Source organism: Apodemus sylvaticus, chromosome 18 (genome assembly GCF_947179515.1).
Source record: "Apodemus sylvaticus chromosome 18, mApoSyl1.1, whole genome shotgun sequence".
NCBI classification, from domain to species: domain Eukaryota; kingdom Metazoa; phylum Chordata; class Mammalia; order Rodentia; family Muridae; genus Apodemus; species Apodemus sylvaticus.
In genome coordinates this window covers 37,012,974-37,040,415 of record NC_067489.1, presented here as the reverse complement: position 1 = coordinate 37,040,415, position 27,442 = coordinate 37,012,974, and the positions used below count along the sequence as shown (strand labels likewise).

Genomic DNA, 27,442 nt, shown 5'->3' with positions numbered 1-27,442 from the left:
TAGCAATATCAACTACTCAAAATGTTCTGATTAATTATAGTAGCTTTCTGGATACAACTGAAAATTTTTTTCTTTAGTTTACTGGCAATAAGTGTTTTATTGACCATCTGTAACATACTCAATGCAATATGCATGCTCATGTCATTTTTTTTATATTATCCTACAACTGAATACATGAATGATAGAAAAAATGCCATGCCCTCCTCAGAGATTCATTTCATTTATTGGGCATTCAAATAGGTTCAAAAATTAATTGTCAGATATATTTGTTTTCTTTTTTAACCGTGCAGGTCTTCCAGGTATTAAAGGTGATCGGGGACCACCTGGCTTCCCAGGAGGTCGAGGATACCCAGGAGCACCAGGAAAGGCAGGGAGGTCAGGTAGGTATTGTGATGCTATACTTGCTGTCATAGAGTTTGCAAATAAATACTGGATCATTAATAGTGTTTCTAAAATACTTAATAAAAAACATTTTCATAGTATGAATGACAGCACTCTTATAGTTGATTTTACAGTTTAAAACAATTTAAAATTAATTTTTGCATTCCAGAAAAATTCCTATGTGTGAAAAGAAAATAGTTCCATACACACACATCATAATCAACAGACACACACAGGATCTAGGCATTTTACATAGTCATAGCTTTCTATGACAGATGCTATCTACCATAGAGAAAGCAGAATAAAGAGAATACCAGGAAAAAGTAGCAGTGTAAATACCCTTTTAAACGTAACTAACCAAATTTTGGTATGTTCCAGGAAAAAAATAGATTCATAATAAAACAAATGGGTTTCTTTTATTAGCATATAATAAACACTGAAATCATTTCAGCTTTCCATAGATAATAATTGTTATTGCCACTGATTATATAAATAGGTATTGGATTGTGTTCTTCATATCACAGCATTAGTAGAGAGCAAGCTTAGTTTTTGTTCATTTTCAAATGAAAGTTAATACCAAAAGAATACATCCGTCTTGTTAAGATAGTTTTAATAGATATTATTCTTAGAAACTTCTAGGTTTATAGGAACATGTCAAAGACAGCATAGAGTTCCCATACACCTCTCATCAAATGCACAACTTATAACACCTTGTCTTGAGGGACCATTTGACAAAAGTATTAAGTCAATAGTGGCATCATTATTGACAAAGATCCATTGAGTATATTAGGGTTCTAGTACATTTTTGTGCCCCATGTATATCTCTATCAGTGTTACAGAATAAAGTCTCAGTCCTAAAACTACCCTGTGATGCACCTAAATACCACAAACTCTCTATCCAACCTCTACCAACTTATAGCATGTGAATGGATAAATAAACTGTGAAGAAGGCAGAAAACAGAATCATAATGACAAAGAGAAATAAATAATCAGGCCACATAATGATCTGGAGCAATCTTAAGTGCACCGGATTATTGTGCACGGAAAAAAGCTGGTCCGAGAGTACTATAAACTCTCAAAACTATAAAGATTTGAATTGCATGCACATCTGAAAAAGGCAAAATATAGAGACAGGAAACAGACCCATGATGGGTAGGAGTCTTGAAGAGAGACCATGATGGTTAGGAGATCACAGGGTGTTCTCGGGGCTGGGGTTCTCTTCTTTGTAACACACTGGTGGAGACATCATTGTGTAGAAACACAGTCTGCAGTTGTGCATTGCATTCTCCAACCCTGAGCATGAAGTTCAAGCAGAACTTTTAAAATTGAGTTTTATGTTGTGGCTCCCTCTCTGTGAAGAATAAAATCGATGAACCACACATGGCTATAACCCTTCCCTCCCCTTTATATTTTTAGAGTTTTAATCCTTTCTCTTTGAACAATGTGAAAATTTGGTTATAGTCTTCTTTATAGAGTACTCTTAAAAATTAAAACATTGGGTTCTTTTTTGTGTTACTTAATTATTTTGCCAATTTAATGGTACTTCAAATAATTTACTAAGAAATAAGAGCACATTTAATGATATAAAAACTGCAATAGAAACTTAAGAATTACCAGTTGCCTTTATAGGCATCTGATACATAATATTTAGCATTTAACTAATGCTAAATTAATTTAAAATAAAATCCCAAATGATTTCAATTGGTATAATTTATGCAGTTTAAGTGGTTCAAGTCTCAATTTATTTTATACAGATTACATTTTTTAAAAGTTTGGTGAATTAGGGACTAAAAATCTTTAAGAGAAACATACAAATATTCTAATTAGACAAAACATGATATACAAGATATAGACAAACATGATATACAAGATATAGACAAAACATGAAAGTACAAAATGCATGAAATAATTCATATTAAAATCCTAAAATCAACCATAAAATATTTGTGCTATTAAAGAGGTTATCTGTACAAGCTCAAACAGCAAAAAATCTGAGTATTTGGGAAGATGGGTACAAAGTCTCATCATCAGTAGCTAAGTCATTGTTGACAATTGTTATCTTTTGGGAAAGGGGTAGTGGATTTTCTTTAAGGGTATGTCCCTTGGTAGGGTCCCCATCAGGCCACATAGCCAAGAATAATTGGGCAATATAAATGGAACTTTATGGGTTTTTAAAAATGGAAACAAAGTTGTGTGGGTAGGAAGGTGAGGGTGGATCAAAGAGGGGCTAGGGAAAGGAGGTAAATATCAAAATAAATTGCTTGAAATTCTCAAAAAAAAAGTCTCACAAAAGCAAATGCGCTGAAGTGCAAATGTCCTTTTCTCTCATTTAATGAGTATAAAATCACAGAAATCAGAGTCTAGCTAATGTGTCAGAAATGACAATCTGAGAGTAGGAGAAAATGCAGAAACTGCTGTATCTTAAGAAAAATGTGTTATTAACATTGTGAGTAACTTTCAAAGCAAGTGTGCAATAAAGAAGGTTATTTTCACTCCATGGAAGAATAAACTCCAGCTTTAAAAGGTTTAAAGACCATGATCTATCCTAACGTCTCCATGTAGTAGAGCAGAAAAACTGAAGATAATGTATTAGAAATCAGGGACTTTCTTGGAGTGGGGGTCTAGAAAAGGGGAAATAATTTGAAATGTAAATAAATATATCAATAAATTAAAAAAAAGAAATCATTGATTATTTTTCATACTCTGAGATTCTTAAGCCACATCTCCTTATAAAGTTCGGGTGGAAAGTTAAAGGGAAATCCAAAACATTGATATTGATTTTGACTTTGAATCAAATAACAGTGAGGTCAGTCCTGTATTGATGCTAAAATGGTAGTGCTTGTAAGATAGGAATCCAGTACCTCTTGGAAGAAGTGTTAATAGACAGAACCACTCTCATGAGATAGAGTTGTCACAATGGAAATCTCCTGTTGGTACTAGATAATTATCTCCTGAATACCATCATTTAAAGTGGAACTTAGGACAAAGTAGCAAACCATCCACAAAGCATAACTGTCAACATTTCCACATTACTTATAAGTTTGAGTCACTGACCTTCATTTAACACTTGGGATTTATGCCCATGTAAATGTTCAGGATTCTCATAGCCCAGATGACTAGACTAGAGGTTTGAGGAATCGGTGAACATTTAGGAACAGAATTATCAGAATCCACAGATCCCTGAATTTTATAGTCCAAACTTTAGGATGGTCTGTTACCAAGAAATAGATAATGATACCAAAAATAAAGTTATAATGGAAAAAATACAAGATTTAGGATAGATCGAAAGATGCTAGGATAATTGAGGTGGGGAAAGACAGAGAAAGAGAAACACAAGAATGAATATGCAAAATTCATACTATACTCCAGTGCTGTCTCTTTGGGAACATTTCACACTCTTGTAAATAACTTTAGATGGTTTAATACCAAACTCTCATGGGGCTCCCAAAAATGATTGCCTTTATTAGCATCACAGAATGATTATTATATTTCACCAACTCTAATTTTCTGTAATTTGTTTTTACTTTGTGGTGTCCTATGGCCACTTAATGCAAGTTTTGTGGAGTTTGAAACCATAGCTCAGTGATACAGTGTGTGATTAGTAAACACAAGCCTTGGGTAGAGTCTCCAGCATCCCTAAAATGAAAAAGAATGAAGAAAGAAAGTAAAAGAACATCATTTTGAGTTGAACTGATTTTTTTTTTTTGCTGTTTTTTTTTCTCCTAAGGATTTCCTGGACCTAAAGGACAAAAGGGAGAAAAGGGGAGTGGAGGCATATCAAGTAAGTTTATGACTCCCTGTTTCCTGTGTCAGTTTTTGTAATAAAGTAAGAATGTGATATTAGTGGCATAGGCTTGAAACAAGGATTGAGAATTTTAACACTGATCCAAAGAGCTTCTGTAGAAGCCATAGTTTGCCCCAAATAAAATATGTTAATTGAAACAAAACAAATAGGTTAGATTATACAACTCTTTCAAACTCATTACCCACTTCTATGGTTTTTTTGATGACTACTATTTTCTAAAGAAAAAAAAACACATAGAAATTTGTTCAATTTTCAAGTCAAATTCTATCCAGTGAAGGGAAATCAAGCCCCTTAATAGAATCACAGGCTGCTTACACACTAAGTGTGCTTAACAAAATCTCATATATATACAGTAGGATAACCCGAAGACAATAACCTAGTTATTCTCTGGCAGCCATGGCTTTCTTTACATTTTGAATTTTTCCTAAAACCTTGAAAATTTCATATTACATACCCAAGAATTTCCAACCTTCAGAAGAATAGCTTTCACATCAGGGTGCTTCCTGAATAGAATGCAGGCTTCTTACTGAATTACAAAACCAGGGCATCAGGCATTAAATATTAAACATCAGATGACACGGCTACTGTTTTCAAGGCCATTAGTAATTTTTTATGTGTATAAAATGAATATACTTTAATGTGATAATTTTGAAGAGAATTTAGTACACACACACACACACACACACACACACACACTCACACACACACATTTAGATTTTTCAGATCAAAGAGTGCCTCTTCTGTCTTCCCCAGGACAGTCTACATGTGAAATACATGTAATAAGCATGTGTAGTATGAACAAAAGCCGCACTCAGCTTATTCAGTTAGACAGATCATGGGAAAGTCCTTATTTTTTTTTTAAAAAAAACTTTGCTGATATAATCATTTTTTAAATATAGAATTAGCATATCTTGGTTATCCAAAAAAATTAATACCACATATGGATGGAACAATTAGACAGTATAAGGTTATCATTGTGATGAGCCATTGTAGTCTAATACCACCATGGAGATTTTTAAAGCTGAACAACATATTGGAGTGGTGGATTTCTCAGAACTTTAGTACTTTCCTCACTGCTCTTAACATATTACGGCAACATAAACACATTCCCTTGCTCATATATTGTTTCAAGTGGCCAGTTTTAATTTGGATGCTCGTTAACCACCTTTATCTCCTTTCTCTTCCATCCCATTTAAATTCAGTTGATTTCTTAGGCCCTAGTCCTTAATTTTCTCTGTACCTTTGTTTCTATTTTTATTTACTCTTATTTTTTTATATAAAGTGTTTTGATCTCGGCTCCTTTCCCTGGGGACTTTCTTTGAGCTTTGAAACATGATTATTGTTGAGTTTAGTATGTAAGGTGCTTCTCTGCTTTTAGTCTATATTTTGAAAAGCCATGCTTCTTTCTGTTTCCCAATGTTATCAAATGTTTTTAATAATATTTCAGCTACACCTAGAAATTTAAATTATAAATTTGCATGGCTATTTTGGACTGAGTACTTTTTTGAGAAAGCAGTAAGAGCTATTTTTGTACATGGGCATATACAGCCTCTTGGTTCTTTTACATGTGTCCCCAAAGGGAATGTAAAGACAATTTCAAAGTATTCCAAAAGAAGAAATAATAGCATGCCTATAAATCTAATATAATACATCCTGGTTTTCTGTGTTTAATATGTAATCACACCAGCGAAGCTGGAAGGGGTAGATGGAGGAACAGGGGGAGGGAAGAGGGCTTATGGGACTTGTGGGGAGTGGGTACCCAGAAAAGGGGAAATAATTTGAAATGTAAATAAAAATGTAGCAATAAATATGTAATCACACATGCTTTGACCTTTTTGCTCTCAATGAATAGACATCCTAAATTAGAGAGATACCACAATTGCCACTCATTAGTTGTTTATTTCCCTATTCTTGAACAGTTAATACCTTTTGCTTGCTTTTATTTGGCTTTATTAAGCAATGCTACATTCTACATTTCCCTATGCCATTTTATGAGAATACTATTAAATAGGGGATTTACTACAAGTAGAATCCATTGTTCAAATGTCATATGCATTTTCCAATGAAGTCTGGCAAGTGCCTTAAAAATGGTGCTACAGTTTATTCTGCATAGAATTGTCCAAGCCTTCACATTTTAATTATAATCTTTAAACTTTGTATTGAATGAATTCATTGTACATTTTATATACTTTAGGCATGATTTAAATATAATAAAATAACCATGATTTCCTCTTTCATACGCATGTCCGGATCAGTATAACTCCTTTATCATATTGGGGCAAGACCCTTTTAAGATCAGCTGGGATGGGCAGAGCACTCTACTATCATCTCCTTTAAAGACCTTTCACCTTTGGACAAGTCATCAGCACAAGTGACTTCTGGAATCCTTTGGCAACTCCTTCACCTGGCATTCGTTCCTGTGTCATATCATGCCTGGCTTCTCCATGACTTCCTCTTCTGACCCTGGGTGCTGTTTGGGCTTCCATTGCCATAAGTACATCATCATGCACTCTGCTACAATGGCTCCTATCCCCTAGCACCCTTTTCCTAGATGCCTCCCAGACCTTCTGCTATTTCCCTCACTTAACTGTGCAGCATCCCCTTGGATTCTAGGGAAAACATAATTGAATAATGATTGACTGATATTGGTTCTTGAAATGTAAGGTATTGTCCTCAAATACAAATAGGGATGGGAATGAAGCTATGGCCACCACTCACTGACTCATTCAGCATAAGTTCATTGTGTACCAAATGGAGCAAGACTCAACAGCTATATATTTTTTTTCTAACTTTATAAGACTAATACCTCTAGGAGATACAAATAGACCAGTAATAAACAAACCAGAGAGAGCTGTCCCAGGAAAAGAATAGAGCTATATAGATATTGAGAGGAGATAAATAATTTTAGTACTCTAGTATATTTAAAAAATAGCTTTATTTTTATTTCTTGTTTCACTTTCCTACCTTCTTATTCCCCAAATCAAAGCATATATATATATATATATATATATATATATATATGCTATGTATGATAATCTATATATGAAAGAGAAAGATAAAAATTGAACTTTTATAATTTCATATTTGAATGACAACCAAACTTTACTTCAATAATTGCTTATTGATTTCAAACAAAAACATTTTGTTCATAAAGAAAAAGCAATGCTTATTTTTATTCTAGAAAGCTCTTTATATTTGTCTCCCTTTTATATTTTAAGTATATATACTGGAAAATAAATATGGCATTAGAAATGGAAATATTTTGCATAAGTTATAATAAGGAAGAGAATACAAGAGAATAAAAGAAAACAAAATGCAGGAATAATAATGATATTCTATTCCATTTTGTTTCCATGCTGTTTCCTCTCTGTGAGTGCACAGAGCAAGTTTTTGAGTACTTTCCTTTCTACTTTAACACTAAACCCTAAGGTCTGCAGCATTTAGATAGTAGCAGATTCTTAATTGTATGCCTGTATATATCTCACTTTTCCTCTTTTATGCTGTGATAATGATCATGTCAATTCCTACCTCACAGGGTTGTTGTGAGGACCAAAATATGTGTGAAGATCTCTGTAAAATCATGAAGACCTTTAAAATTTTAAGAATAGTTCACAACAGTCTTTTTGAACATTGCTGGTTTTATACAGACATGTTAAATCTCTAATCATATAAGAACTTCAAGAAAAACAGAAATGCCAGGAGCCAAATGTATGTCTTGGATTAAAAAGAGGAATATTGTTGAATAAGACAAGATTTCTGTGTTATATGGAGCAATGCATGTGTGCCCAGAACACAAGTCAGTGAATTTGTCTTAACAAAGCAGGAGAGTGTTAGTTATAAGGAAGAGAAGAGCCTAAACCAGAGGTCAGATGTGTTGACAGAGGTCGGAACAAAATGTCAAACTAATAAAACGAATCTTGGCTATGCAGGACAGAACCTGAGCCCAAGACATTTCTGTCGAGCACATTCTAAGTAGGATAGCAACAAATTGGTACTGCTACTGGTACAAGGTTGTATATCTGCCTTCCTGCCTCCAAGATATGATGAAATATGGCCCTGAGGAAAAAGAAAGGTAGAGTTAGCCAGTGATTCTGTGAGTTTGAAGTATTACAGGACTAGTTATTTTGTGCAAACATCTAAAGAAACTTGGATTTGTGCCTGTGGCTTAATTGACCTGTACTATGGAGTGTGGGTGACTTTTTTCTTGTGCCCAAGGCATTGCTGTAGACAATTTTGGCTTCATACAGAATGACCCTAATCCCAGATATGCTGGCAGACAAATCATAGGAATTCAGTTCATAAGTCATTTTAAATCCAAAACTACACATATATGGTTAAATGTGGAATATTACCCTGAACTTTCCAAATTAGTGAAGAAGGATCTGTTTTTCTCTTTAGATAAAAATAGATGCTGAATGCCCTGTTCAAAAGTATCAATTATCCCACCTTTTATAGTGTATAATGAAAAGTGAAAATGCTATGTTCTGTTGCCATGCTAACTAGAAAGGGTGTTTCAATCAAGCAAGGAAACCGTGTAAGTAAACACCGTGAGGGTGAGGCACTATTCAGAAGAGTGCTGTTGCTTATCTGTGGTGTGTCAGCATGTTTTGCTGGTGATCAAGAAGAGAGATAGGATGTGAATTTTGGGCATCTTCCTTTGAACCTTATACAATGATATAAAAAAAATGTATTTGCTTTGATTTATCCTAAAAACTCAACTGGATCTTAAATAAACTTCTGGTCTTTCTTAAAACATTCAATTGATTAAAGTTAAACCCTTCCCCATCACTAATTATAATAATGGATATTCAGAGGACACTTGGTGAGTACCAGGTGCTTTTCATGCATTTTTAAATCTAATACTCAAAATACCAGTGGGGTAAATGTTATTACTATCAACATTCAATAAACTAGAATCTAAGATTAACTGCTAAAAAAGGAAAACAGCACAGATTCAAAGCTATACCTCTGTTTCCAAATTCTGATGACTCCGTGAAATGCTTCCAAACCAGTCAAGTATTTTATGCATATAAACCCTAAAAATATTGACTATAGAAGTGGACAGAGAGTAGATTGGCAATTACCCATACTATTTTCCAGAATGAGCCTTATAATTTAAAGATATCAAGGGGATAAAGATGTACAGATTAGGTCAAATTCCAGAAGTCTACTATTGAGTTATCTGTGTTTATGTTCTGCCAGAATAACTACTGTGTGTATTGCTGGTGCTCCCCACCTCGAGTCTATTACTCAGACACATCATCTTCCTGGAAGTGCTCTCAAGACTTCCATTATCACTAATGAGAGTTACTTACGTGCACCTTGGGAAGAGCTACCTGCTAATGCTCTATCTTTATTTCAGTAACTGACTCAGTTTTCGCACTTTTCCATTTCTCTCACTGCTTTGATGCCTCTTTGCACTTACTGTGTCTTCTTTTTCTTAATTTCAGAGTGTGCTTTTCACAGTAGCACTAGTTATGAGCCAGCAAAATAGGCTCCAGGACACCTGAGCAGGAACAGCTCTCAATAAATTAGACAAATGCTACCAAATTATGACAGTTGTGTTTTGTATATTGCTTCCTGTGGTTCCCTGCGTTGCTAATAAAACCATACGGTATTCTCCTAACACAATAAATATAGGATTATTAATATTATTGATATGTCTTGTAAATAGAGATTTAAATCAGCAACGGATACATAGTGTTTCCTGTTCAGTTCCTCTTCCCACTGATTATCAGAGTCTGAACTCCACCAGATCCAATCAGAAGGGGGAAAAGTCAATATAATTCTATCTAGGATTTGTACTAGTAAATCTGAAATTTATCCAGTATGAACAGGGGTTTTAATAGAGAAAGGAAACCCAGAATGCAACATCACATCCTTTCATAACCTGTGAGCAACCAAGGATCCCCTGACACCCCATCTCTAGTTATGAGCCACTGCCTTCTGTTCTACAATGAGAAATACAACTTTTTAAGAACACAGTATCACACATTTGGTTCACATTAAAGCATCTTGTAAGTATAGACTGGCAACCTATTATTTGGTTTCCTCAACCTGTCTTGTCTTCAAACATGCAACTGGTAGGAACTGGGTCTCAAGATCAGTTCCCCAGAAAAACAGTCATCTTGAGTACAAAGGACATTGTCCAAGGCATCTAGGAACACTTGTGTTAGAGCTTAAGCTAATCACGCTTAATCATTGCCTAGGTTACTAATGTTACTCTTATTTTATTCCTCCCATAGATCCGCACACCCTGAATAATACACTTCAGAGTAAAATATCCGAATTCCAGAAATATCACAAAGCAGTTTAAATATCTCTAATGTCAACTGTGTAGCAAAATGGCTATGTGTCCTAATGATACTTTGTGGGAGTCTGAAGTTTCACTTCTACTGCAATGGTGTCAAGTCTGACTAAACACAATATTCAGTTCTCTATGCACAATATTTTCATAAAACTCCATATGGTTTCAGCATGACTCATGAGTCTCCAGTAGAATAGCTAAATGGTCTATTACCAAGTGCCATCCAAGTGAAACTTTCTCCTGTAATGTTCACATTTATTTTAATATTAATTTTTAAATTAGTTTATTAGTTCTTTGAGATTTTCATATGATGTGTTTGGATCATATTTATTCTCTTCTCAACTCTTCCCAGGTCTACTCCTGCTTCCCTAGCCACCCCAACTTTGTATCTCAATAAATAAATCAAGACCAATTTGTGTTACCCATGTATTTGTAGGCGTGACCACTGGATCATGGTCAGCCTACCAGGAGATATTGACTTTCTCTCTCAGAAGCTGTCAATCATCTGCAACTTCTTGGCTTGGGATGGAGCATCTTGCCACATTCTATTACTTTGTGGCATGATTAGGCCTGGCTTGAGCATGAGCCAGTATTGTGCATGCTGTTCCAACTCCTGTGACTTACGTGCAGAAATGGAGGGAGCGGGGATCCTTGTGGGAGAAGAAGTCATCTACCATCATTTACTCTTTACACCTCTTCTTTCACGATGTTCCCTGATCCCTCCATTTCTGATAACCACACTGTCACCTACAGGAATACAACCTGTGCATTCAAAGAACATGGGTATTCCAATCACAAAAAGTAGCCAGTAGAATGTTTGTTAAAATTTGCTAAGGAACCTAATAGATCCTTAATGAATATGTTGAAAATTTAAAATCAGATATTTTGCTTTTCAGGCAGCAGCAAACCTGAGGCTTTGTACAGTTAGGTAAATGCTGTGACACTGAGTTGCACATTATTACTATTATTAGCTTTCTCGTTGTTCTGATAAATGCACTTTGTAGAAGGGCGTGCTTTGACCCACAGTTTGAAGGTGTCTTACACCATAGCAGGGAAGTGATGGAGTTTTGAGCTTGAGGTATCAGGCCATGTTTTCTCCATTGTTAGTAAGCACAGGGAGGAACACGTTGATGTTCAGCTTCTTTTCTTCTTTGCATTCATTCCTGGAAAAGCAGAACATGGGGAGGTGCCTCCCACAGTTACGGTTCGTCTTCTCACCTCATTTAATGTACTCTGAAGTCTCCTGTACAGACATCCCCAAAGGTTTGCCTCCCAAGTAATTCTACTTTCCTTCCGTCAAATTGACAATATTAACCATCATCTCAAACCCTTAAATAAGAAAGTTTATTTATTTATTTATTTATTTATTTATTTATTTATGACATTAGTCTCACTACAGAGCTCAGTCTGGCCTCAAAATCGTGAGCCTCCTCTCTTGACTTCCTAAGTGCTGGGATTACAGGCATGCCTTGCTGTGGCAAGCTAAGACTATCTTTTGAACGTTTTCCCATGTGTTCAAATCACAGCCTAGCAGTTCTGGCTAACTGGCCCCTATTTCCCATTTAAAAATTAAAGAAAGTCTTGTTATTTCAAGCTTCTGTCCACTGGATTATATATCTATTTGCTCTCTTATTTAAGGATACTCAGACACAAAACCTAAGTGAAAGGGCAAAAGAAAAACAAGCTGATCTTCTTGCACTGTCAGAATAAGCTGATTTGCCTTACTCACAGTTCTGGACATTCAAGTCTAAATCTGAAGTGCCAGCAGGGCCATTTTCTCTATGACCTCTCTGAGTGGTAATGCTGGTGTTAAAAGTTACAGTAATAATTTCACTTGCATTTTCTTGTACTGATTTTGTAACTTTAAATTTCAGTAATGTTATTTAATAGTATGCCATTTCATGAAATAATTAAGACCTGTTACTCAGGAAGTTTTACCTGAATATACAATGACCAATTTTTATAAGATTGACCTTGACTATCACTTATATTCTTCCTTAAATAATTACCCCCAATATATTTGAGAGAGCAGGTAAATGGGGCTGAGAATGGTGGTACAATGTAATTTCAGCATTTCAGAGACTGGGGCAGGAGAACTGCAAAGTTGAAGTCAGTTTAGGTTATATAGTGAGGATCTTTGGTTAAAAAATTCATAAACAGCAACAAATAAAAAACTGAACTGAAAAGTAACAAAACTTGCTCATTAAAGAAAGAAATGTATGGTCTCATGCAAAAATTCTACAAGATGAGTTTTACTTTATGAATGGCATGACATAGGATATATTGGGGTTCTCTAAAAAATAAAACAAATGGGATACACACACACACACACACACACACACACACACACACAGAGGCATTAAACTAATAATAACACCAAGAATGGAATCAGTGAGCTGAGAACCTAGTAGTTCCTCTGACCCTTAGGATCTGAAACTATCTCACAATGGTTGCCCCTCACTGAGGAAGAGGCAGACAACCAGTAGCTGCTCATTCTATAAGGCCGTGTGCCTCCATAGTCTCAGTCTGGCCCTAAAAGCCTGAAAGTTTCCATAATCCAGAACAAAAACTTGGAAAAATTGGCTCTGCTGACAGTGAAGGAAGCAGCAGCAGCATCAACAGAGCAGATTAACTGCAGCATGGTGGAGGACAAACGTTCTTCTGCCAGCTTCTTTTTGTCCATGCTGGTACTGCCCACATCCAGGGCAGGTCTTCTCAATTCAATCAAGGAAATCAAGATAGTTCTGGTGAGGCTCCAACTTAGGTAATTCAAATTTGGAGCAAGTTGACATCAAAACAAATATAATACAGGAGTTGAACTAAATCTTCTGACCTCAGTCTCTTTACGTATGTATGTCTCTTAGATTTCATATCCATCACCTTTGTTGACAATAGCTTCAGGCTGAGCCATATTATCTTTACATCTTGCCACTTTCCCCACCTTCAATCATCCTCTGATTCATGTCTGCTTGGGGGGCTGAGTTTACTCTTGGCTTCTGTGTTCAGTAATGGGAGTACTCGTTCCCTAACAATGTTCTAAACACCTGGTAATTAGGAAGACATGATTTCCTTTTCACAATCTCCAGGGTACAAGGACACAACGGGATACTGAACAACCCCTCGGTGTGTGTCAATAACATTTTGGAACAATCTTGCTGATTACTCATTGGATGACTATTTTAGCCTTTCAATTCTCTCACAGTGGGAATGAGTTATAATCAAGTAACCCCACTGCATCCTAGTAGCCACTGGTTTAGAAGTTGCTCCTGGCCTACAGGATGTAGAGGAATAACCTCTGGGGATTCTGTTTTGTGCCTGTTGCAGACTCGACATAGAGATTCCCCTTTCATGAGGTTTGTGCCATGAGCTAGGATGCTTCACAAGAGCTGTTTGGGGAATTAGGGAGGAAAAAGGGGTCAAAAGCCTTTTATTATGTACATTGCTGCTGTCATCCATGCTTCCTAGGAATCAATGTAATAAAGAACACACACACACATGCACACACACACACGTACACACACATGCACACATACATGCACACACACACACACACACATACACATGCACACACACACACACACACACACACATTCAGCATTAAGCCAGGTATCAGCATCTTGAAGAAGCAATGTAATGAAGAATATCCCACTGCATCCAGCACTTTGCAATGCATTTCTTTTTTTAACTGAAAATAGACTTCTCTCTTGTACAACACATTCCAGTTTCTCCTCCCTCCACTCTCCACAACTCCCTCAGCTCCCTTCTACCCCCAGATATACTCCCCCTCCATTTCACATCAGAAAAAAATTAGGCTTCCAAGAGACTTTAGCCAAACACAATAAGACAAGGCAAAAGCCCCCCTATTGAGGATAGGCAAGGCAAATAAATAGGAGGAAAGAGTCATAAGAATAGGCAAAAGGGTCAGAGATACACCTGCTCCTATTGTTAAGGGTTCCACAAAACACTAAGCTAACAGCCATAACTTATACACAGAAGACCTGGTACAGACACTTACAGACCTCGTGCTTGCCAATTTAGCTTCAGTTGATTCTCAGCTATGCTCTCCTGGTGTCCTCTATTATCTCTTCTAACTCTTACAGTCTTTCCTCCCCCTGTTCCCCAGAGTTCCCTGGGGCTTTGGGCAAGTGTACTGGCTGGATTTGTGTGTCAAGTTGACACAGGCTGGAATTATCACAGAGAAGGGAGCTTCAGCTGGGGAAGGGTCTCCATGAGATCCAGCTGTGGGGCATTTTCTCAGTTAGCAGTCAAGGGGGAGGGCCCCTTGTGGGTGGTACTATCTCTGGGTTGGTATTCTTGGGTTCTATAAGAGAGCAGGCTGAGCAAGCCAGTAAGGAACATCCCTCCATGGCCTCTGCATCAGCTCCTGCTTCCTGTCCTGCTTGAGTTCCAGTCCTGACCTCCTTTGGTGATAAACAGCAATTTGGAACTGTAAGCTGAATTAAACCCTTTCCTACCCAACTTCGCTTCTTGGTCATGATGTTTGTGCAGGAATAGAAACCCTGACAAAGACAGGGAAAGACACCAGAAGTGCTCTTATTTGGTTCTCATAAAGAATCTGTCCCTGCACTTTCCTCATGAATGGTCAGAACCTTTTAAAAAGAACTCTGTAAAATCTGCTACAGGTGTGGTTAGTCTGTGCTCTTGGAAACTTGGCTCACTTAATATACAACTCAAAGACAATATTGTAGTCGATGTTGATCCAACTTTACCCCTCAGAGCTCATTGGCACACATTGTTTTAAGTTTGGCCTCATCAGAGTTCCATACTGAGATGGTTGTCATAATAAATGAAAAAAATTAAAATGAAATGGTAGAACTGCATGCCTATAGTTATAATTCCAGTTTGTAACACAGCTGGGACTGGAAACTGGCCTCTTCAGCTTTCAGGTGAGAAAAATATCTCCTTTCAAGACACTGGCTCATCTATCTCTGAACAGACACTTAGGTTCTTCTTAAAACAGTGTTTAGTAATTCCATCTAACTTAGAGCCCAATTGTTGTGTTCCACCATTCAGTAGATGTTTTCTTCTGCTCTTATTATTATCCAAACAATGCAAAGCAATCTGTATTCTTTCATATCTTTAGTGAGTTTCTACTTTGACTACACAACAGAGGTTAAACAAATGGAAGCAGCTATATTCTGGATAAGGAGACTATGTTCTCTGTTAACTTTTTTGAGGCTTCAAATACTCTCTCTAAATACTTCTATGTGCAGCAGTGGTCCATAATACATTATAGCCACTCCTATTAGGAATTAATGTAATAAAGAACACACACACAAACATGCACACACACACACACACATGCACACACACACAAACACACACACTCACAATTGTCTTCTACCACTTCCATTAAGTCAGTCTTATGGCTTGCATAGAAAAACATTTGTAACCATAAACAAAATATATCACATAATGTCACTAGGACTGTATATTGTCTCTCAATTGCCTCCAAATCTCATTCAAGGTATAAACACTCAGTATTATAGGAATTTTATTTTCATGTAAGGCAGAAAATTGTATTAACTTGTCAGAGCTGACAGCAACTAAACAAATTAAACTCTAGTGGCCAAATTTGGAACATGTTTTCTCCCCAAACCATTCTTATAATCCATGACTTTGCAGGATAATTTTCAACATAAATAATGACTACTTTCATACTATTCATCTATAGTATTTCATACTATATTGAAGCCAAAATTACTTCATAAGGGATTAAGGTGCACTCTAATTTGGTGAACCTACCTATGAAAATGGGAGCACACCCACAGAAGATCTGAAATACTAGAGCTACAGTCAGAACCACTAAAAATTGGTGGAGATAGGAGAAGATAGAAAGAAGAAAGCACAGATTCTACCCAGCTTTGAAAAGGAGAGGGCTCTGGTAGCTCCCTGATGCCAGTCTAATGGCTTCCTAACCTCTGAATTTCTATTTTAAGCTACACAACCGTACATTTGTTATGGGCAATCCTTGGAAAGACATGTTTGGATCCACCTTCTCCCAAACTTCATTCCAATAATAAGATAATAATTACCTCTGTCTCTCTCTCTCTCTCTCTCTCTCTCTCTCTTTCTCCCTCTCCCTCTCTACACATGAGGATGTGTATCAGCCCTACTTAGGCACCTAACAGAAGGAATGTGATATCTGTACATAATGAGGAAGTATACCCACAAACCTCATATATCTTGCTTCCCTCTGAACTCAGGGCTGGCTGGGTGCTGCCTCCCATTTCTGCTCTTCTGCATTTCTAGAGGGGATGAGATTGCATGTCACTGCCACAGAAAAAAAAAAAAACCCAAAGGTGAAATATCCAAGTTCATTTTCTACTGAATAAGTATCACTTTTGTAGAGATGTAAAGTAAAAGGCCATTAAGACAAGCCACTGTAAGTTGAGAGCTGTCTGCAACTAGAATCAATAATTCTTCATTGTTCATTTATAATTTTAAGAAAAGATTTGTGCATGTAGCACTTTCATCATTTAGGGTTATGATGAGGATTTATCACCATTGATGTAAATGTGCCATTTTCTTCTTTAAGTGAAATATATTCAAACAATTAAAACAAGGAAGACAATTTACAGAAAACAAGTGCTAAGTAGCCACAGGTTCTCCAATACCTGGATTTGTAAATTTTAACATTTACTATATTAAGTGCCTAAGACAGTTGAGTACATTGACATACACATGAGCAAATGTGCAGTAATTTCAAAGGCATTGGCATAATTTATCTTATTAATTAATTAATTAAACAAATAAGCCCCTTTGTTTTATTTGGCTTCACTTGCAGGAAGGGACCAGGGACCTTGCCTTACATATTTAAATCTCCTTGTGTTTGAGGTGGCTATGTTGACATTTAGTCAGAAGATATTGTCTCTCACAAGTTAGCAGCTAAGCAACAGATCCTTGCTCTGAGTTGGGGAAAATCAGGTATTAGAATATGTGCAGTGACTGACCAGAGGCTTCTCCTGGCCTCTGCACCTGGCAAAGTTTCCAGTTGTCAACACAGTCAGTTATTCCCATAACAGAACTCAAAACTATGTGAATTAAATCAATATTTTTTGTCAAGGTGTATGTTACTTCTCCTACACATAAAAACAACCCCTGTGGAGAGTTGAAAAATAGTACAGTCCCTTCTTCTATTGTTTCTTAACCTCAAATTTTAACAATCTGATTTTCCCATCTTCTGAAGCCCTTCATTCAAGAGAATCTCATTATTTATCCACATATATGACTTGTCATAACTACTTGTGATATGAACCTCAGGTTAGCTCATGTATTCTGCTGTGTGCTGGGAAGTTATCAAGGAGGGAAACTAATGGAGGTGATAGTGCTTCCACGTAGGCCAGTAATGATAACAGAGCCTAGAAAGGAAAATGTGCACACCTGGGATTGAGGGTGGAGAACTGAGAGGAAAGGCAGGGAGGGAAGCAAGGAACACGTCAGGTGAGATCCCAGAAACAATGGGTGTGGAGGCTTATTTGGAACATTGGAGAGTTACATGATTGAAAAAAAGGAGAAGGAGAAAGGATTAGGGGGAGGGAGGGAGGGAGGAGAAGAGGAAGAAGACAATGACAATGACAACAGAATAATTTCTCTAAGGATCAAGGAGAGAGTGGTGAGGGTTTAAATGACAAACTTAGATACTCCAGGAGTCACTGCACAGATATATCCATGCTGACGCCCTCTATCACCTTACAGGATTGTATTTGCAGTTATTAAATATTCAAAATAATCAAACTACCATTGTGACTAGATAACACACATTTGTTTTGCATGTTCTTTGGTGTATGTCCCTCGTCACATATGCTGTTGGAGACTGAATGTAGCTGCAGACAACCTATAAACTAAAAGTTGTGGATACATTCCAATAAAACTTTATCTAAAGATCAGGTGGCAAATGCCCACAGGCCAGAGACCTTTACCAGCTTAGAGGAACACCACCAAAGTAGTAGAAGAAAATTACTGGGAGAAACAGTGAAGGCTAGATTAAACTCATATGTGAAACTATCCATCAAGTCTTTTTTACCTGCATAAAGTCTTCAGAAGAGAATAATAATTCTTGTTTGACAAGAAAAAATATATGTGAAAGTGTTGAAATATATATGTATATCCATGGACATTGATAGAAAGGAGTTTATTATAATGTGTTGATTTCACCTCAGATAAAATATCTAAACCTTGAAAAATAAAAACTTTGTATTTGCAATAATTTTAAAGAATATATTGTTTATTTTAAACATCATAAAAATCTTGCTAACTTTGAGGGCATGATATATGTTTTAGTAACATTTTTTCACAAATCCCAGAAAAGAGAATTGTGTTCATTAGCTGTACTTAATTAATATTAGGTAATATTTTCTTCTAACAGTTAAAACATTATGCTCCACAGAGTTCAAAACATTGGACAGTGCCCCATCCACATTGTCCAAATCAGATCTAAAATCTCTCTCTCTCTCTCTCTCTCTCTCTCTCTCTCTCTCTGTCTTGGGGTATTTGTGGATGCGAATGTGTGTGCACATGTGTGATGTGTGTTTTGTATGCATGTGTGTGTGTGTGTTGTGTATGCCTATGTGTATGAATATGTGTGATGTGTGTTTTGTATGCATGTGTGTGTTGTGTGTGTGTGTGTGTGTGTGTGTGTGCATCAGTAGAGTACAGGTAGTCACAGATTCTGTGTTGATATTTGCCTTGGTCAAATCATATCCAGAAGACAGGACTCCTTCCCATCTTCCACATCTTCCACCCTGCCACCTGATATTCTAGGATGTTCCCTGGGCCTTAGAGTGGGTGATATAAATGCCCCAAGAGCTGCTTCCAGTATATCATGCGACCTTTCTTACAGCACTATATTCTTGTTTATATTTCTCAAAATGTGGTTGTCAGGCCAGCAACATAAGCAAACACTCAGGGCCTACTAAATGCAAAGCCAGCAATTTGAAATTTTGCAGCTTACCAAAAATTGAGAGCCTCTTCTCCAGGGTAAGCAAGGCTCATTAATGACATCTGTGGAGAAGCAAATAGTTATGCATACAACTTTGGGGACAATCTAGTTTGCATAGTCAAATATCTGAATATATCGATTTGTCCATAGAATGAATGATAAATATATTATGGTTGTATATGCTGGACTTTGTAAAAGTAAACTCTGGGGCATAACACTACTGAGCACAATGTAACTGTAGTATAGAAAGCTTTATGTGATCATCCTTAGAATCTTCTGATTTTCTTAGGCACTTGCTATAAATGATTGGGTCACTCATGGATTTTTCTCAGTAGTTGTGAGTTTGGTTTCTTTCATAACATGTTATTTATATTTCAAAAATGGTTAGAGTTTAGATTTTGCTTGAGCGAAGAATAGATTTGTGATTTGGCATGGCTCCATTAATTCTGTAGAACCAACAACATAATAACATCTATCTGCATGCAACACCACCTGTTATAGTTCTTTGTGGCTCAGTAAATTAGTCATGACTTAGGAAAGTTTCAACATTCTTGATATGTTGTTGAATTACTATTTCAACAAAATTTACTTGAATTAAAAGAAAATTTCACTGAATATTTCTTACATTTAATAGACCCTAAAAATCTAAAGCTATAAAATTCTATTCAGACACAAGAGAACTGTTATTTTCATTTTATATATTTTGCCTGAATGTTTATCTGAGCAACATGTGTGTGCCTTTTTCCCACATAGGCCAGAAGGAGGCCTCAATCCCCTGGAATTGCAGTGAAAGATGGTTGTAAGTCACTAGGTGGATATTAAGAATGGATCATGGATCTCACTGGTTCTCTGGAAAAGCAACAAGTGCTCTTAACCACGAAACCATCTCTATAGCACTCTCTAGCTTGATTTATTACTTAGTATTAGACATTTAATCGAAAGGATATGGTTAACTTGAGTTAGTCATTGGCTATTATGATTATGATAGGGGATGATGTCATTGCTTATCATAAGCATATTTAGCTGTTATTCTTTGACATTTTATCCATATGATGAGTTTTCACATTCCCACTATGCCCTCCTGCCATCCACTCTCCCAGTCTTACCCTCTTTGTATTTTGTGTGCATACAACTCACTGAGTTTATTTAGAATTGCTTCCATAGGCATGTGTGGAAGGTTATTTATTGTTATATGGACAAGATACTAGAGGCTAACCACTGAAGACATTGATACCTGTTACCCAGGGGAAAGAGAAATTGTAAACATCTGGGGAAAGATAACTATAACTCACATAGCAAGAAATGTTCTTGCTACTTCTAAATATAACTACTTGCTTTTCTTTGCATAAGATACATAGTTTGGCAATCTACTTCCTCATTTATGGTGTACGGTATCTAGGTACTCTTGACCACCTAAACTGTCATTGGATTGCAGAAAAATAATGACACTCTGTGACACATTTTACAAATAACATGAAAGAACTCTGTAAAATTGCAATAAATTCATATGTCTTAATGGTCCAAGTCATTGGAACAATTTGTGAAGTGTTCTAATATATTTAAATTGTAATTTCAACTTTGCATTGAAAAAATGCTTGTAGTTAAACTTTTTGCCAATAGGTGGCGAAAAAGTTTAATATTTATTTCCATCGTTTAAATTATTGAAATAAATGCATCAAAAACATTTTCTAAAAGAAAGGAAGGAAGAAAGGAAGGAAGGAAGACATACAGAGAAAGAAAGAAAGAGAGAGAGAGAGAGAGAGAGAAAGAAAAAAGAAAGAAAGAAAGAAAGAAAGAAAGAAAGAAAGAAAGAAAGAAAGAAAGAAAGAAAGAAAGAAAGGGGAAGGAAGGAAGGAAGGAAGGAAGGAAGGAAGGAAGGAAGGAAGGAAGGAAGGAAGGAAGGAAGGAAAACACCGAGATTGACCACAACCCCTGCCAAAAAAAAAAATTAACAAAACAATGTGAATGTAATTGGTCTTTGTTTCCTATTTTATAGCCCCTCTTAAGACAGTTCGACTAGTTGATGGTACTGGACCCCATGAGGGCCGAGTGGAGATCTTCCACGAAGGTCAGTGGGGCACGATCTGTGATGATCGCTGGGACATACGAGCTGGACAAGTTGTCTGCCGGAGTCTAGGATACCAAGATGTTCTAGCAGTGCACAAGAGAGCTCACTTTGGACAAGGTACTCTGAAATCCAGTTGTTTCTTTAAACATTGAAGTGGGGAGTTTTTTAAACACTGCACTGCATGTACATCACTGTATCCCCTCCCTCTTCCCTCTAACTCCTGCCTATCACCCAAATTCTTGAAAGTAGACAATTTTTAACCATTTGGAAATCAAGGTAGATACAAAAGCCGGAAGGAAGGGAGGGGGCAATGGAATTCAGCCTAAAAGTTTTGAATTGTTCTATCCTAGGAAGTAGATATAAAAAGAAAATACTATAGGGTGTGGTTCCTGATAACATAATATTTAAATTTCACTTAAGCTCATTTGGTTTGTTAACAAAGCAAGTGGTGCCATTGACCAGAAAAATAACGAGGAATAAGGGTGAGAGAGTTATTGATAAAACATGGTTCATCCTCAGAGGATAAATTTGCACAACTGTTTCTGGCAACATCTGTTCAACATTTGTGTTGAGCTCCAATCTGTCCTTGGAGGGCTGAAAGAAGGGCCCCAGCCTTGTGGGAGTCCGCTGGGAGTGAGGTTTGTTATTTCTGTCATTTAGGGAAAACATGGGATGATTCTTTGGCTACATATACTTTAGTGTATCTCTCCTGGGTAGCAGCAACCAGTTCTATGACTGCATTAAAGGATTAGGGAAAGAATTTGTATTGGAAAATATATTTATATGTATGCCATGAAATGATCATTGTCAGTTGTTTCTTCTACATCAGCACCTTATAGCAGGTCTTCTGTCTATTAAACATCTACAAAGGCTTTGACTCCGGATGACAAGAGATTAGGAGAGCACATGCACACTTGTATTTTCTTCTATGTTTTCTGCTTATTCCAGACTTCAAATCTGATAATCTGTTTCTCTGCAGCTGAAGTTGACAAAATAATAAGTTCTAGCCTTCGTGATTCTCTAACCTTATTATTCTAGATGCACATAGTCAATCAGAAAAAAGAAATGGAGAAGAAGCTGTATTGAAATTACAAAGATAAAATAACATTTTGTCTCATCTAAAATTTTAGTATGGGATATATGTCAAATTATCATCTCTAAATACTAGAATAAAATTAGATGTTTTATATCTTTATAAGGGGTATGACTAATAGATCTGACATCACTATTTATTGATAACTGTGAGCCTGACTTTATGCTAAACACTCACATTAATAATACTGACAACCACAATTATATCCGTTCCTGAAATGAACTCCCACAAAGGGAAAGAAAAGATGGATCTGAGCAGAGATGACAGATTCTAAGTCTTAAAATTCATGTTCTAACATGGTGAAAAAAACCATACATAATTAACATCATTGTCTTGATGTACAGTTTGTTATACAAACTCAGTCCCTGATTAACTATTTTCATTTAACTTCTGCTGTGAAAATATGAATTGAAGAAAAAAAAAGAAAAATTGAAAGCACCTATATTTAACACACACACACACACACATATATGTTACACAATGGAATGATTTGGATACAAACTTCTCATCCCTACCACACCCTCACAACATTTATTCTCCCCCAATATTTGTGAGTTTATCTTGTCTGGAGTCCTGAGCCTATACTTCAGCACTAGAGATGCTGAAGCAGGGGAATAAGGAAGTCAAGGCCAGACTACCTCCTACCAAGACCTCTCAAACAAATGAAACAAACAGAAATAGCAACAACAATATCTGCAGATGTTAAACATCCTCTTGCTTTAATTTGAGTTTCCAGGGAGTGGCACTTTTCACTACAACATATTGAAAACTGACAACGCCAAGCCAGAGAGCTGTGCTCACAAGCAGTACGCACTCAGTAGAAGTGCATTTGCTTGAAAGTCGTATCAGAATGGCATTATGTCACACAGTGGCATCAGTGGTTCTCCATGAGTCACAAAGGCAAATGTGAATTTTTGTTGTAAGAACATGTGAAAACAGTTCTCAGTCAAGGCTACTCACTGTCAGTGCAAGTCTTCCTTCAATTCTCTAGACCACACTATCAACCCACTGGAGAAAGATCAGGAAAAAATTTAAATAATGAATCAAGATGAGCTGAATGGAGTGATGCACAGAACCAGGATGATTAGTTCTGAAGAGAACACATTTTAGAATGTAAGTGTCCTGGTCTACATATCAATGAATATCAGATGAGGTAGGCGTGCCCGGTGAGTTGTTTTTGGATTAGACACAGTGAACAACTATTCTAGTGAGATATTTGGACTCTTGGTTCTATTGCACAACTAGAACACCTCTCCACATTTAATTTATAGGTCCACCCAAGAGATGGGGCAAAGGCCATTCTGAAAGCTGAACAGAGGCAGAAAAGGAAACCTAGAGAAAGGACTGAATGAATGTCAGGGAGCAAAAGACAAGCTGAAATGCAAGTTTTAATTATTTATTATTTACGTTGGAAAATAAGAAGAATCCAGTTAATTTTATGTTGTCAACAATTACCGAAATTTAAATAAAAGGAAAAAAGTTGAAATTCGTCCACTTTGTATAATCCCCATTTCAAACAGAATGTAGTGTTCTGGCTACGGTTTTCTCCAATCCACATACTTTTCTTCTTTTTCTCTTTTCCTTCTTTTTTTTTCCCTAGGTTTCAAAATAGCAAACCTGGCTTACCAGAGATAATCCTTGTTAGCTTTAAGAACAATTAGTTTTGCAGCTGCAAGCAAAATGATTTATTGGAATAAAGCTTAAAGCATACTCCTTTAAATAGGTTCTTTTATTTGCACATGCTGTTTGCAAAAAGTGGAATGGTCTTTCTTTTCCCGAGAAGACAATCTCAGTGAGTTTTAGGCACTGCAGAGTCATCTGGTGTTTGTCATTGCAGGAGGGACACCTGCTCCTTATCCAGGCTTCACACCCTGGCTTCAGTGTCCACTCTGTAGCAAACAAGGATGATAGACTTTATCAGCCTATGTGTTATCACCTGGAATCTGCTCAGGAAAGGAAGCTCTAAAACCAAAGCAGCTGCTTTAACTTTCCCTAAGTTAGGGGTGCTGGGCTCCAAATTGTAGTAAAGAAACAAAAGAAAATTGTCCTCATAGTACTGTCTCTGGCTCATACTTAGTTGCCTATTCTGTGCTTTGATATTAAATGCTATCACTTTCCATATTTAATTTTCCAGAGAAACTTTCAAACGAAAAATGCAAGAGGTTAACTCTGTATCTTTGACCTGTCTTTTAATGAACAGCTGTAAAAAATAATCCCAAAGATAAATGAAATGTAACTCAGTTGTTAACCTGTTGTCCCTCTACATGAAATGTTTGTAAATGTAGGGGCTGGAGCTATAGCCCTGTTAGTAAAGCACTTCCCCTGTAACCATCCTCTTTGTTTTCTCTAAAAGCTATCAATTCCAAGAGAAATAACTATATATATGCATGGATAAATAGGTGTGGTGAAAAGATAATATATAGGCAAATAGGCATGTAGGTAGCATGCATATATATATATATATATATATATATATATATATATGCATGCAATCGATAGATAACTGTAGCTAGGTCAGTTGAGTAATAATTTGGTCAGAGCATATATCTACTAAGTTCCACACAATTTATATACATTCTCAATGAGTAAAATATACATGAGAGACAAACCCTGCAGTGACCACAACAGCAGCAGAATTCCTAGAATAACTTTAGTATCTAAAGAAACAAAAACATATATACTTTTTTAATCTTTTAGGTTTGCATGAAGATCAAATTTTATGAATTCTATGCTACCTTTACATTAATTTTTAAAGCAAAAACCAATCTGGAATAAGCTGGAAGATATGTACTGGATAACATTTCCCCTTAGGTGAAATAGTTCTGAATATATTAATGTAAAAATAAAACAAATATGTATAAATGATTTTCCTACCCCTATTTGGCATCTATGTAGTGAGTAAATATTACTGGCTTTGGTGTCCTTATGTTCTCACTTGGTTTTTTGCTGCTATTGTGATGTAGCAATTTGTTCTCTGAATCTCGGTTTGTTTTTAGCTCTGAAATGGAGGTATTACCTTTATTTTGAAGATTAGAGCAGCATTTCCCAACATTTCAAACACTGAGACCCTGTACTATACAGTTCCTCATGTTGTGGTGAATCCCAACCATAAAATTATTTTTGTTTCATAACTATAATTTTGCTACTTATGTGAATCCATAATATAAATACCTGTGCCTTCAGATGGTCTTAGGCAATCCCTGTGAAGGAGTCATTGACAGCCCCCAACGAGGTGAGAACCACAGGTTAAGAACTAGTGACTTGGAGCATAAACAGAATTATATGGAAGAATACCTAGGATAGCATATTCAAGTACTCAAAACATTCTCATGGATGTTTTCAACTAATAAAGGAAATAGTCATTGAAGGTATCTTATTTTGTATCACCTGTATCTGTCCTAAGTAGAAGGTCTAGAAAATAATCAGAAGTTGTATGTGCAAATATAAACTCCACTTTTACATTGGTGACATCAAGTGACTTACTTGCCTAGAACAGAAGGCCCCACCCCTTTAGGCAGAAGCCTTTCTAAAAGAGTATGGATTTGGTTTCTTTGCACTCAACGCAGATTGATGGTATGATTAAATCTAAGAATGCAAAGGAGTGCAGTGAATATTGATTGGTCCTAGGCAGATTAACACAGGGATTCTATGTGGCTTTTGGCTTTTCTTATTTCTGCATGATTTTCTGTTCTGTCAATAGAAGAATAGAACAAAAACGGAATTTAAGTTTTTGAATATTAGTGAAAGAGTCAGTGAGACACCAAACTGAATGAACCATGAGTGTGTCCTTTGTCACGTGAACAGTCTTGAAGAGTAAGCCTGTGTTTTCATCACCACCCTCGAGCCTCAGTATACTAGTATCCATGAATTGCATGGTCACAGTTTCTAAAACCATGTGTGCTAACATATTCGCACATTGAATATGTAATTTATTTCTTTTTCTTTTTCTTTTTTTTTTTCTTGGTGGAATAGCTACAACCAATGAGAGTCTTCTCACTCTCAATTTTCTTTCCCCAAAAACCAAAACCTGTACTGCTAAGATCTGGACCAAATGAATATAACTATAAAATAATTCAGAGCAAACTTATCAAGGTAGCCTGGGGACAGGGGCTATAACCTTCTCCATTCTCCTGTCTCCAGAAGGATAACAAAATCATGATTTCTCCAGAGTTTCAACTCTATTTATATTTGCATGTAATGAATATGATTGGTAAAATTTCCTCTGCTTTGTCTCATTTTATAATAGTATACAATTGACCAGACATTCTTACTATTTACCTGCATTTTTTGAGTATCTGTTGGGGGCTCTCTAGAACTCTCTATAAGATTTTATGTCCTATAAAGACAATCCACACACAAACAATGACTTACAAATACAGAAAGGATTGTGCCACAGCTGAAAATCAATTTTAAAACGAACAAGCATTTGCCAACTTTTCTGCTTTAGATATAGTATTTCCTTATATCGTTTCTTTATGTCTTAATATTAAAGTAGAAAAAATGCAGTGCTATGTAAATACTCCCTAAATGTTTGAATTATGCAGCTAATTAGTGATGCATTTATATTTGAGAATCCTCAAAATTGTTGGCTCCTTTTTACTAGAAGGAATGTAACCTGGGTGTGTATCTCAGGAGCAAGTCACTTGCCTTTAGCATGCCCAAGGCCCTGGATTCAATCCCTGACCACCAAATTAAAGAAAATAAGAAAACAAATAAGCCAATGCATAAAGAAAATCTTTTAATTATTGTTACATAAAATAAATAATATTTATAATTACCTCATAACATAAATCTTTTTTATTTTTTTATTTTCTGTATTCTTTGTT

The 27,442-nt window shown here is 36.3% G+C and overlaps 1 protein-coding gene across 5 annotated transcripts in view; it reads left to right on the top strand.

Moving 5' to 3' along the window:
* The window catches only part of Msr1 (macrophage scavenger receptor 1), a 70,275-nt gene that overhangs the window by 33,166 nt on the left and 9,667 nt on the right, over positions 1-27,442 (top strand). For 3 of the 5 annotated variants that reach the window (XM_052162073.1, XM_052162072.1, XM_052162070.1), the window contains 3 exons: positions 291-380; positions 4,109-4,162; positions 21,452-21,640. In XM_052162073.1, the coding sequence (XP_052018033.1) occupies positions 291-380; positions 4,109-4,162; positions 21,452-21,640 (333 nt within the window). Of the gene's footprint in view, positions 1-290; positions 381-4,108; positions 4,163-6,441; positions 9,740-21,451; positions 21,641-27,442 lie in introns of those variants that run through there. The other 2 variants (XM_052162075.1, XM_052162074.1) reach the window with 2 other exon arrangements.